General features: G+C 29.3%; 2 protein-coding genes across 2 annotated transcripts; both read left to right on the top strand.

Moving 5' to 3' along the window:
* Positions 1-128: 128 nt before the first annotated feature.
* Positions 129-5552, top strand: LOC111038439 (regulator of microtubule dynamics protein 1-like). The gene is made up of 7 exons (XM_022321541.1): positions 129-484; positions 1162-1356; positions 2328-2585; positions 3679-3734; positions 3982-4122; positions 4196-4310; positions 5452-5552. Exons 1-7 carry the CDS (start codon positions 380-382, stop codon positions 5497-5499), a joined length of 918 nt encoding a protein of 305 aa, XP_022177233.1. The 5' UTR covers positions 129-379; the 3' UTR covers positions 5500-5552.
* A 3498-nt stretch (positions 5553-9050) lies between these two features.
* Positions 9051-11902, top strand: LOC111038431 (transmembrane protein 41A-like). Its single transcript, XM_022321526.1, has 6 exons — positions 9051-9262; positions 9664-9762; positions 10202-10363; positions 11222-11398; positions 11486-11624; positions 11713-11902. The coding sequence occupies exons 2-6, from the start codon at positions 9664-9666 to the stop codon at positions 11877-11879; spliced, it is 744 nt and encodes a 247-aa protein (XP_022177218.1). The 5' UTR covers positions 9051-9262; the 3' UTR covers positions 11880-11902.
* The last annotated feature ends 1749 nt before the right edge of the window (positions 11903-13651 follow it).

Genomic DNA, 13651 nt, shown 5'->3' with positions numbered 1-13651 from the left:
TAAATGTAGTATACCGCGGTCACGTTTATGAAACACTCTTATACGACCGTGGTCTATACTCTATGCTACCAAGGACTATTGACCATTGAAATTTCGTAAACAAACTGTTATCAAGTGTCGTCTTTCGCCGTAACGTGATAATAATTTAATGCAACATCGAACTATCGAAGTTCAATTAATTGGCAAAAAGTCGAAACTACAATAATATTATTGATTACTATTTATTTTATTATGTTTAGTACTTACTGCTTGTATTGTATACGATATACTTACTAGTTAAATCTGCGATACTTCCGGTCGGTGGCCAAGGATATTAAACCACACATTCGCAGCCTCGCGAGCTCGCAGCGACTCGGACTATTTCGTTTACGCTTCAGAAATGTTCCGGAACCGGGTGAAACAGATCAGTTGGTTCGTTTACGAATCGTTCGCAAGGACTGTTGGATACCGGCAGGTCCATCGTGCCATCAAGTCATCTCCAAATGTGAGGTTCACAGCTTGGGTTGCTATTGTCATACGTCGTAGCTTGGCCTGGACCGTTCCGATTTTGTTTTTGGTGTCCCTTTGTCCCGATAAAGTGTTTTGGAGCGGAAAATTGTCCCGGGATCAAACTTCAACAATTTATAAACTTAACAGATTGTGTTTTACCAAACATTTCTGGTAGAAAATCAATATTTTTTTGATGAATAATAAATTAATCAACCCAAGTTTATTATTTGATTGACTGATTACAGTGCTATAGGTAAGGGGGCTTTAGGGCTTAAGCCCCCCACCGAAATATCAAACTTACTATACCCCGTAGTACCCTAACAATTAAATATGGTCCCCCCCAAAAAAGAATCTTAGCTATGGTACTGACTGACAAAATCTATTTAAAATGATTTTCCTAGCTTTGTGTCGATGACAATAATTATTTATGGATAAAATTATGTTTGTTGTTTTTCTTTTACTCATACCAATTTGTAGCTTTGTGACGTAGAGTTAGTAAATGCTCCTTACACACATTAGGTATATGTCGTAATATGCTCATCATAAACAGTGGTATTCTAGTTACATAAAAATGTGAGTTAAACTAGTTGACTGTGAGGGATTAGGCAGAAGTCGATTTGTGGCCTAAGAATTAAGATGTGCCTGACTTGTAAAATTTCATTGTCTTCGCAGATCCGACTTCCGGTGACGTTGAGCCTAGCCCTTCCCTTCTTTGGCAACAAAAAGACAAGCTTAACACAAGCCAACGAACGCGATTTGGACGTCGACGATGACAAACTAATCTTGCAACAAAAACTTATTGAAGCTGATCAGCTTTTTCTGGCGAATAAGTATGAGGACGTTGTACGTTTACTTGGAGAGTACAAGGTGATTACATTTGATATTATTGTTTTTATTGCTATGTAATTAGTAGAGCTCAAAAATAACTCTAAACAATATATTATTATGTATGTAAGTGCAAATGAAGATTACCTAAAATATTCTCATGCAGTTGTATTCTTTTTTATTTTATTTATAGTAGTCAATAGGTTAATACTTTCAAGAAGTGGTAAAAATTGAAATTTAAAAATTTTTAAGTTTTTGAAGCACTTGTTACTTCTAATAAATACCTTCATCATGCTGTCCTATCCATGTATCTATTTTACAGGTGTTATTACTTATTGAATTAATTGTTTGCATCATTCAAAGTTTGAATCAACTAATTTTTCCCTTATTCTTAACTTAAGAGGATGCTACACCCGCATGACGTGTTGTCTTCGTCTTACAAACGTACAACATATCAAAAACTATTTTAAGCAAAATAGAACCACTTAAGCTGTAGTCCTAGCTAATCACCCAAATTTTCACACTGTAAACAAGAGAACATTCACTGTGCGACATCGTTTTTATTTTTTGATATCACAAATACAAGAAAAGTTCTTATTGCTCATAAATTAATTATTTCAAACTTGAATAACTTTTCTTGTATTTGTGATATCGAAAAAATAAAAACGATGTTGCTCAGTAAATATTCTCTGGTTTATAGTGTGAAAATTTGGTTGCTTAGCTTGGACTACAGCTTGAGTGGTTCTATTTCACACAAAACAGTTTTTGATATGTTGTACGTTGGATGACGGAGACAACACATGCGGGTGTAGCGTCCTCTTAAAATCAATTATTTTTAAAATAATTTTTTAGGGTATTTATTTATTAGTAAGCCGCATTTAAATAGTTAATAACTTTTATAACTTTGATCGTTAACATTCAGTTATCAATTTGTGACTACTAAAAATTAAAACTTAACATATTTTTATGTTTGTTAACCCAATAGTCATAATTGTTTACATTATTTATTCTAGGACAAAAATGACGTACAAGTACTATGGCGTTTGAGCAAAGCTGAATACAATATGAGTTTAGATGAGAACATTAGCAAGGAGAAAAAGAAATCTTTGATATCATCAGCACATGAATCTATTATTAAAGCATTAAGCATTGATTCGAATATATCTGAAGTTCACAAATGGGCTGCTGTCTTAATTGATGCATACAGTAATATCAATTTAGGAATAAAAGAACAATTGCTTAAATTGGAAACTGTAAAATTTCATTTACAAGTATGTGAAGCCAGACATTTACTTTATTAACATTAAAAGGATGCTATACCTGAATGTTTTGTCAGTGTCTTAGAAATGTAAAACATAGCAAATGTGCTTTAATTCTGTAAAACCGATTTTATATTGTTAGCTTTAATATTAAGACTAAATTGACCTTAAACCAAACTTGAATGTAAGAGCATTGTCTGTTATCTCTCATTGTTCTTTTACAATATTTTAATTTTGAAGCAAGTTATATATGAGTATTTTATATTTTTATATTTTATATACTATCTCTCAAAACCAAAATTCACATTTATAATCTTCTACTTAAACCTATCTGGCTCTATGGCATTCAAGTCTGGGGCACGGCAAAAATATCAAACACACGAAAAATACAAGTGTTCCAATCAAAAATCCTCCGTCTCATAACCAATGCTCCACCTTATATTTCTAACCACACTCTGCACACAGATCTTCACGTTCCTAAAGTCACTGAAACAGCCAAGCTTTACTACAAAAAATTTAGGAATCGCCTCCAAAATCACACCAATCCCCATATGAAAAAGCTTCTATCTATCTCCATTCCAGATAATCCTCCTAGAAGACTCAAACGGCAATGTCCTCGTGATCTTATAATGTAAACATAATATGAATATTTAACACCCATATAATGTAAACTCATGCCGAAGTACCTTCACTGGATGGTTTCTTCCCCCAAGAAATCAAGCCATCACACATAATTTATAAGAAACCATACATTATTGCCTATTGGACTTATTTGTATAGATTGTATAATTTTCTAGTTTACAAATAAAAATAAAAATAAAAAAATAAAATATTTTATATACTCATAACCTACTTAAAAATTGAAATATTGTAATAAAGCAGATAATAGATAACGTTCTTACCTTAAAGTTTCATTATATTTCAATTCACTCTTAATATTAAATTATGAATGCAACATCACAAAATCAATTCCACTGAACACAGATTTACCATGTTCTATGTTTGCAAGGTAGGATCAACACAAAGGTTAGGGGGTTACACGGGTATATCATCCTTTTAACAATTATTGTATCACTTGATTTATTACCTATTATTTTTTTTGTAGATGGCATTGGAACTAAACCCAAAAGATCCATTTATACGATACATGATTGGTTATTGGTAAGGCTATTTTTATACTTGTACAAATTTAAATGTATGGTAGAGGTAGAAAGGACTAGTTAGTAATATGTAATTCCAATTTTAAAAACTAAAATATGAGTAATGAAATAATGTAAGAAGCTTAATTTAAACTAACTTCAACCCTTTTATCAGTTAAAATAGAATTCATAATTCTTTTTTATTGATTGGATATTATTTTTTATTTTACACATTGAATAATATATAAATATATTTATACAATCTTTAGGTGTTACAATCTTGCTGATACCTCTTGGTTTCGTAGAAAACTTGGATCAATTATATTTGGCACTGAAATTCCTGAGTCGACATACGAAGAAGCATTAGAATATTTTAGAGAAGCTGAATCAATTCAACCTAAGTTTTACTGGTACAATCTACTTGATGTGTTAATCTTAACTTATTAACTATTATTTATATTATTTATTATATTTATTTTACAGCAAAAATCTTCTTATGTTGGGCAAAACATTTTTGAAGATGGACAACAAGTTTAGTGCCGAGTATTATCTGAAACTAGTCACTCAATATCCTGTTAAAACTGTTGAGGACCATCAGGTAGAGTAACTTTAACAGCTTCAATTTTTAGTCCACACCTTTTCAGAGTTAGTTCTCTACTGTATTTAAATATTTTTTGGTCACGGAGGTCCTACTAAACATACTATTTTGCAAATGATAACTTATCCTTTTATATTGATGTCTTTATGTAACCATCTGAATTTTTTTAACGTCAATTGATTGAATTTTAAATTGTTTTTCATTTTATTGCCTCATTAATTTTATACATTCAAAACAAAGTTTACAATTAAATTGTAATTATAAGTGAACTATTTTTCTTAACTGGGTTTACTCCAATAATGTTTATAAGTTTTCGAAATCACCTTGTTACCCTCTATGTATTTTCAATAAGCTTATGTTCCTCTGTATTTTTACTTCATTATTATTTATTAACTTTTGTCTAAACTCAATGGAACAATTATTAATTGATAATTCATCAATACTTTTCAGAAACATTTTATCATTGTTCATCATTGCTGTTTATCTAATTAGAATTCGCAATGTTTGTTCACTTAATGAATTCTATTTTCTAAAGTAATATTTATATTCTAGTTATGGAATAAAATTGCAAAATAATTTGTTAAAGAAAAAGCCATAGGAGTAATAGGGACAAAATTAATTTTAGCTTTTAAGAGGACGTGATACCCGCATGTGTTGTCTCTATCTTACAAGTGCGTAACATAGCAAATTATACACTTAGCAGAACACGTGTAGCTCCGTTAATTAAAGTTAATTAAAGTGAACTGACCTCTTATAAAATTTAAAGGTAAGATTATTATCTAGGCAACCTCGTAGGCTTTTTATTATATTTTTATTTTAACGCCAGTTATAAGTATTTTAAGATGTATAAAAAATTTACAATTTTAAAATACTCATAACTCGCGTTAAAATTAAAATATAATAAAAAACCTGAGGTTGCATAGATAATAATTTTACCTTTAGATTTTATAAGAGGTTAATTCGCATTAATTTTTAAACTAACGGAGCTACACGCGTTCTGCTGAGCGTAAAATTTGTTTTGTTACGCACTTGTAAGACAGAGACAACACATGCAGGTATCATGTCCTCTTAATATTTTTTTTAATATAAATCTAGTTATTATTATGTATGATTTTTAATTATTTGAAAATATACTTTTTAGGCCAAAATTGAAGCAGAAAAAATTCTTAAATCATCGTTTGGGTTATAATAAAACTACTATATTTTTCTTCTGCAATTTCATGACATTTGGATTATCTTCACCACCACTTTAAAATGCTAACGTAAGTGTGCTTTCATTGTTTTGCCTACCATATTTTTACCCTAACTTAGCATTTCAGCATAGATACTTATAACTATAAAGTTTCTATTTACCAATGATCTTTAAACTGTTGCCTGCAGCTCAAGTTAAAAATCTCAAAGTGTATATTTTTTTTTATAATGTCTACACATAAACCGTAACCTGTAAGCTGTAAGTGACTTATTATTGATTTATTAAAAAAAAATTGTTTTCAAATCAATCATTATTAATTATTATAACTTAAAATATTTGACTTAGTATGAGTTATAGTTTAGTATATAAGTGTCTATAATACTTATATTATGTTAAATTAGCTAAAGCTGTAAGTTACCTTTTTTTCTGTCTCTAGTCCTATACTTAATGTATTGTAGTTAAATCATAAAATATTTATAAGTATATATAAATAAGTAAAAACATTATAATTAAGAAGTCAAAACTAAATTATTAATTACAACCCTATTTATGATTTCTGTTTAAATACATAGTATTCTTGTTGTTTATGTTACTTAATTTATTTATGATTTGTTACAGTTAGGCATATTATATTAGTACTTATTTGTTCCTTTTAAATGCTGTGTTTTACATTAGTTTTGCATTTTTTACTTTTGTTATGGAAATAAACTATTATCACTTAAACAATCTATATTAATTTTGTTTGTGTTCAAAATCTGTTATTTATTGAAATACATTAAATCTGCAATATTATAATGTATTACCAAAATCTTAAACGATTATTACAAAAAACCACATACTACATAAATTGAATAAACAAAACAAATTTTAAAAAAGGGGAAAGTAGGTAATCTCTCTGCTGTATAATAGGTGCCGAGTGTACCTCACCATTGAGTAAATTATTGTGGTGTATTTTTAAATTTGAATTTAATGATAGATCATTGCATAAAAAAAAACAATTCTGCATGAAGATGGTCTTGAAAAAATGTCTGTCAGCCTTTATTACTAAGTATATTTATTATTTTATGATATATTTAAAATTCATATTGCTATTATATTAATTTTACTTTAAGTAATACTGTAGATTGCATTAATTTTTGTGGGTACCTACCTGTGAGCTTCGTATCTACTTAAATTAAAAGTTGAGACATTTTATCAAATTTTCAGTTAGGTGAGCAATAATTTAAGTCAAATACTGAGGCACCGAGTAATTAACTTATGTAATACTTAAAATATTTTGAACAAACAAGTTTTAAATTTATATTTTAAAATATAAAAAACTTCTAATTTAGGTTACTGTTTTCACTAAACTAGCTTCTTACTAATTAAGTTATAAATTCAGAAACTAACTTACACTTTTACTTAGTTAGTTTTTGTATTGAAGTAACTTAACTTTAACTAATTGAAAAAAGACTTACTTGCGCTGCTTTGACAGTTGTACAGTATAATATAATAATATGAATACTCAGCAATTTAGTCTGTTGTGGTTATTTTCAAAAATCTCAATGCTACCTACCTACAATTTAGGTGCAGTGGCTAAAGAACATAATATTAAGCGTGATGCAACTTCATCAGTGGTGGTGCACGCTTATAATGCGGGAATTGTAAATATGTTTCTGTGAGTACAATTTACGGTGCAGATATTTATGTTATAAGTTATAATAATGCAATTTAGAGTTGACATCTATGGCTTAAAATTAGCTTGCTCGTTCACCTTCTGGGTTAGGTTCTACGTAAGTATATAATACTGAAGTATTTTTTTTAAATACACTCATGATTACAACAAATAATATAAACAGTATAGTATAGTATTTAACATATGCTAAATTTCCCCCCACACTCGAAAAAAACTCTTGAAGCCACCCAAATATATCCTAACTTAATTTCATAAGTTTAATACTTGTTAAGTTATATTTCTAGCCCCCTGCAGTTGTTGAACTATATTTATGCCTATAGTATTTTAGTGTTTGTTATGGTTATGGTTTGTGGTCGAGCCATGAAACTTATACTACTTTGTTATTTTTTGTTCAATCATTTACAAACAAGGATTTATGAACATAACTTATACCAATTGATTGTAAATACTTGTCTATTCACTTGAGAATTATTGATTTATATTTTTAAGACATAGGTGCATCATATTCTACATTTCTACCATGTTTTTTTGGTTCAAATATATAGATGCTGAAACTCTAATAGTAATTTTAAAAGCTAAACGACCACTTTTAAAATTATCCATGATTTCTAAGAAAATCTTTTTAATCTTGGGTATCCGGTAGGTATCTATTTGTATTTATTTAACACTTTTCGATTTTTTGATTACGGGTTAGCAGTTGTGTTTCACATTGTAAATTAATTATATATTATACAGAGTGATTCACCAGGCATGCTCACCTTCTTTTTTTCTTTAATAATGCAGTTATTCAAAATCTGATTTTTTAATTTTTAAATATACTTTGAGACCATATTTCAAACCCTTGAGATTTTTTCTAGGATTCAAGGAGTGTCCTGTGAAGATACAAATTCTGTTTTTCAAATGAGGACTCCTCTATTCAACTATAAATTATACCTACCGTAGATAATTATACTCAAATTGTTTATGTATTAAAATCCTAACTTTTGTGTTCTAAGGATAAAAGGTCTATAGAAATAGGTTTATAAGATAAGGGGGCTATGGTGATTTGAAAATTGTAATCATTAATATTAATCTATCGATACTAATAATTTATAAAAATGGCCCAAGTATAATAAATACTATAGATCCAATTTTATGTATATTTTATACTTTAATTAAAATCAATTTTAAGGACTATTATCCTTAGTACAAACATTTTTATGACTAAGAAACTACTTATTCAAAATTTTAATTTGATACAACAAAATTTTCAAAAATAATTACACAATATTTAATTTACAGTAAAAGAGTGGGGTTCTCATTTTAAAAATAGAAGTTTGTATCACCACAGGACTCCATATACCCATGAATTTGAAAATATGGTCTTTGAGTATACCTAAAAATTCAAAATATCAGAATTCGAATAAATTCATTATTAAAGAAAAAATGGGGGTGAACATGCTCGGTAAATCATCCTGTATATTATATTGCTCTTAAAATTAGACCATTTTTTAATCATACACGAGACACCTGCATCTCAATTTATGTAAGATGAAAATTGCATGAAGATCAAAATGCAAGTGAAATTCAGCTCAGATGTTCATAATTCCATCTATACATTGGTGATCTATTTTCTATGGAGGTGATATCAAGATTTTCTAGGAAGAAATTGCCAATTGGAGTGTCGATACATCATGTTGTCCTGTAAAAAAAATAAAATACTAAATCGACACGCATATAGGTATTGGATCAATTTCGAAGTTATACACGTGCGTTGTACAGCATACGGTATTCTAACGTATTCCTAGCGTGACGTACCGTTTCGTATCGGACTTCGATATCACGAATATAACACGATCTTTAATCTGAGCGATAGCGATAAGGAAATTGATAAGACGGAAATCCTGAATCGTTCACAACTCGACGTGGTCGGCCATCGATTCGCCCCTCCGTTTAAAATTAAATCAATTTCGAGAATAAAGTATATTTTGTTTGTTGCTCGAAAGTTGAAATCAAATCGAAACAAATAAAAAACGAGTAACGATTAATTAACGCATACCAGTGATCAGTCCGATATCTGATTTGTCGGACGATCACAGTAAACGGGTAGGTGTCTAATGTTGAAAGCAGGGGAGGATTTAACAATTTGCCGCCCTTATCCTAAAAAAATCACTTGTACAGCAAAGTTTCCTTACATAATGACATTTTTCTATACCATATTTTGCAATTATTTTTAATTAAGCACTTTTCTGTTTAAGAACAAAATAAATATTGAATGCAACTTGCTGAGTATAAAAATGTTCTGCCCTCCAAACATTTTCGGCCCTAGAGTAGGTGCCATAAATGATTTTCTAGATCATAAAAGGTCTACTGACCGGCGCCAAACAAGGTTTTGTTTCATTATATAATATATGATCGTCCAACATGTATCCTGCATAACGGCTCATTTGTCTAATGTTAACACTATATTACACTGTTTGATTATTATATTATGTTTTTTTCCACAGATGGCTTTCCCACGGGTGTTACTGGTGGTCCCGCTGTTTGCCGCTTCCATTCTTGGGTTGCACTTTCTCGTCCAAAATGCTCCACCCACCGATAATCAAGTAAGATTGCCATTATTTACTCATAATAATATAGGTACCTACCAACTCTGTAGCTTCAAGTGAATTAAAATAACTGGTCTTTTAGAATATTTTTCCTATAAATGTGCTCTGCACGTGTATGGCTAAATTGGCCCCTATTTATAATCATATCTTACAGAAGTACAAACTTGTATAATATGATTAAATATAAATAATGATGAATATTATGTACGGCTTTATTTCAAATGGTGACACCTTAAGTCAACATTTAACTAACCTAACATTTAACTTCTGTGAATTGTGTATAATATAATAAACCAATACCCATAGTGACCCTGACCCACTCATCAACCTAAACTAGGAACTTTTTTGTAAACGGATCTGAATGATTTTGGCCCCATGTGACTACTGTATATTATATTTATATTAATATATGTTGCCATGATTTTTGTCCATCTAGTGCCGCATCAAAATGGTGATTCCCAAGAGCATGGCTGAACTAATGGAACTCAACTCGTGTCTTAGGAAGCATTATGACAATAACTACCTATATGTGCTTACACTTTTCAGTACTGTGTACATTATTAAACAGGCATTTTGCATACCAGGCTCTGTCATACTGGTAAGTGTACAATGATAGTGGTTGTTGATGCAATATCGATTTCTCTGTCTCCAGAGTACTCAACCCACAGTGATCTGAAATTAAATTTTAACAGGACAAAATCATTATTTTAATTTTCCAAAACAATTCCTTAAAATATACTGTTTAAGTTATACAACTATAAAAAAATATGCAGAAGTGGGTGGCAAAATATCTGATGAACTATGAAACGTTTACATTATTATTCCTTTAACAATGTCCTTGCTATTTTCTATTATTACTTTGTGCCACATTTTTATAATCGTAGACTAGGTTTTGCAGCCATGATTGATATCTATGTTGTATGAAATGTATGAACAAATCTGAATACCATAGTAGTATAGTAAATGTATTTGATCTTGGTTTTCGCATAGTTCATTTTACTAGCAATATAGCAAACTATAAAAATATTGATACAATTTATGCTGCAAACATTTTTTTGTTCACATTGAAGCCAAGAAGTTGTATAGAATAATATACATGAGTAGAAAATAACTAAAATTAAATAAAAACTTGAATGTAAGTTATAACTAATAAATAAGTGAGTAAGGAGCTTCAACATATTTAAAATAATAATGTTAAGCAATTCAAAATTAAGTATCTATGACTTTAGTCTTCATTCCTAAAATAATATAAACTTAATTTGAGTATAAAGTAGAATACCAAAAAGTACAAAAATTATTCAAATTTCCGACATGAAAAATGTACTTTTATGTACATTTGTACATATATTGTACTATGTTTATTTCATAGAGAATTTTACTGCCACTATTCTTTAAAATTAGTGTTAAAATTAAACTCTGTCAAGTTTTGGACCACTTATCATTCATCACTTTTCAGAACTTGATTGCGGGTTCGTTGTTTGGCTCTGGTTTTGGACTCCTGCTGGTGTGCACACTATCAAGTATAGGTGTCTCTGCATGTTACCTCCTGTCTAGAGTGTGTGGCGTTGAGACTTTTCTAATGAATTATTTCCCTGGCACATTGACCTCATCAAAAACTACCGTGGGAAATTTAGTAAGCAAAACCCCACATGTTTTAAACATAATTTGATTCCTATCGGGATGATAACAATACCATTTTTAATTATGCAATTGTTTTTAGGTGAAAAACAATGAACACCAACTTTGGTACCTGCTCCTAGTCTTGCGCATCATTCCGATTACTCCGAATTGGCTGTTGAATCTGCTTGCACCTGTATTCAGCATTCCCCTCTGGACTTTTATGTACACAACATTTTTTGGTGTGTCTCGTGAAAACTTAATGGGTTTTCCTAATAATAATATTATATTAATATGTAATCCAAATATAACATCAGGTTTTTTTTACAGGGCTGATGCCATACAATTACATATGCTGCCAGAGCGGCGAAACATTGTCAAATATCAACTCATTAGAAGAAATATTTACGTTCAAAACAACACTGCAGTTAACGTCCATCGCTGTGGTTATGGTGGTTATAAAGGTCGCTTCAAAGTTCTGTAAAATAAATACCTAATTGTTATTTATTGAGTTTACTAATTTGTAGTTTTTAATACGTTTATTCAAGGACAACAGTAGGTACATAAAAACTTTATGTATCTATCCAGTCGTTGGTGGCATTTCATTGTATCCTCAATCCTGTGTGACACACCTTAAAATTCTATCAAAAATTACAATGTGCTGCGATTTATTTAATTTATTTAATTGAGTTTGATACATAAATCATTCAAAGTTATGATTAGGACTCAAAAATATTACCCTTAATAACATCTAAATTGATTTTAATGTTGCTGATGAAAATGCAATGGCACAACTAGCTCAAAAATTAAGGTTAAAGTCCTCAAAAGTTCTCTTAAAAAGTGACCCAATTGAGCTTAGCTTTCTCCTTCTGAATTGCCAATTTATATTATAAAAAATAATAAATAACAAAATTATAATTTTTATTCTAGTTTTATTTTTGTTATAAAATGTTTTACTATTTGGAAGTGAAAATTTTCACAGCCTATTTCAAGTCTAACTGAAAAATATTAAAATCAGATGTGTTGCCATTTTTCAAGTTTCTAAAAAGGTATTTAGATACATAATATACTTTTAATTATGGCTGAATAAAGTGCATGATTAGTTATTTGCTATAAAAAGGTCAATATAAAATTTAATAACAATATTTAAATACACTTTTCAGAACATTAGACAAGTAAAAATTATAGTATATATTATATTAACTAACTATATCCCATTTGCTACCATAAATCACACTCAAAGTTAAAAATCCAGACAAAAAATAAAACAACATCATTATAAGATCAATGCATTCATTGCTCCTCTCAGAATTTAAAAAATATATTTAAAAAAATTTAGAATTTTAGTTCAATTTTCCCAATTAACTGCTAATTTTGATAATTTACATATAAAGTCAGATTTCTTTTATATTTTTCCTAAATAAGATAAGTTACATAAGACAAAAAAGTAAACTTAGTTACCAATAATTGTTTCTTGGATAATTTTGAATACTCCTAAAAAGTAATTATTATACTACATATTTATAATGTTAAATTTAAGATATTTTGAGTGCTTAAAGTCTGATCCCTGCTGATGGTCAATATGAAATGAAATGTGTAAATCTAAATAAATTGTGGAGAATTCATACATACATACATACATAGAATAATACACAAACAAAAATAAATAAATATTTATTCAGATCATTGAAACAATAATATTTATACATACCAAAATACCTAAATATTTACATATTCACCAATAATTTAAGGAACACTGAATTTCTTGGCCGGATTGTATTGGAATACATTGATTTTTTTTCTTTACAAGCTTGTGGTATAGAAAATATAAGTACATATTTTCAGACATATTTCAAATTTGTATCTCTCGGTACGAGCATGAGCTCTACAACTGGCATTTTAAAATGCCAACCAGTATTTTCAATACCAAATTTGGATAGACTGAATTTTTTATATTATTTCTACCTATTGACCATGGCTCTAAAGCCAAAATTGGCTGAATAAGTCATTTAAATTTTAATAAATAGTGAAAGGTTGCATAGTGAGATGTCATATCTATCAACCGTGGTCAAGACTAATCATGTCCCAGAAAATAGGGCATAATATAATAAAAAATATTAAACACAAGAGAAAAGAAAAACTCAAAAATTGTTTTGTTTTAAAAAAATTATACTCTAATCATTAATAATCAATGAAACATAGGACTTACAAAAAATTAATGTTAAAAAAATAGGTACTTATTCCAACATTGTAAAGCCTGAACAACTAT

This window comes from Myzus persicae, unplaced genomic scaffold (assembly GCF_001856785.1).
Source record: "Myzus persicae strain clone G006 unplaced genomic scaffold, MPER_G0061.0, whole genome shotgun sequence".
Classification (NCBI taxonomy): Eukaryota; Metazoa; Arthropoda; class Insecta; order Hemiptera; family Aphididae; genus Myzus; species Myzus persicae.
Note: the sequence above shows the minus strand (reverse complement) of the source record. Positions and strands in the feature narration are given on the sequence as shown.

What these genes read in the sequence shown, in the direction of transcription:
- LOC111038439 (XM_022321541.1), top strand. Translation starts at nt 380, where the DNA reads ATGTTCCGGAACCGGGTGAAACAGATCAGTTGGTTCGTTTACGAATCG. An exon ending in CGATACATGATTGGTTATTG is followed by an intron (nt 3,735 to 3,981) that starts GTAAGGCTATTT and finishes TACAATCTTTAG; the next exon opens with GTGTTACAATCTTGCTGATA. An exon ending in AAACTGTTGAGGACCATCAG is followed by an intron (nt 4,311 to 5,451) that starts GTAGAGTAACTT and finishes TATACTTTTTAG; the next exon opens with GCCAAAATTGAAGCAGAAAA.
- LOC111038431 (XM_022321526.1), top strand. Translation starts at nt 9,664, where the DNA reads ATGGCTTTCCCACGGGTGTTACTGGTGGTCCCGCTGTTTGCCGCTTCC. An exon ending in CTCCACCCACCGATAATCAA is followed by an intron (nt 9,763 to 10,201) that starts GTAAGATTGCCA and finishes TTGTCCATCTAG; the next exon opens with TGCCGCATCAAAATGGTGAT. An exon ending in TATGTACACAACATTTTTTG is followed by an intron (nt 11,625 to 11,712) that starts GTGTGTCTCGTG and finishes TTTTTTTTACAG; the next exon opens with GGCTGATGCCATACAATTAC.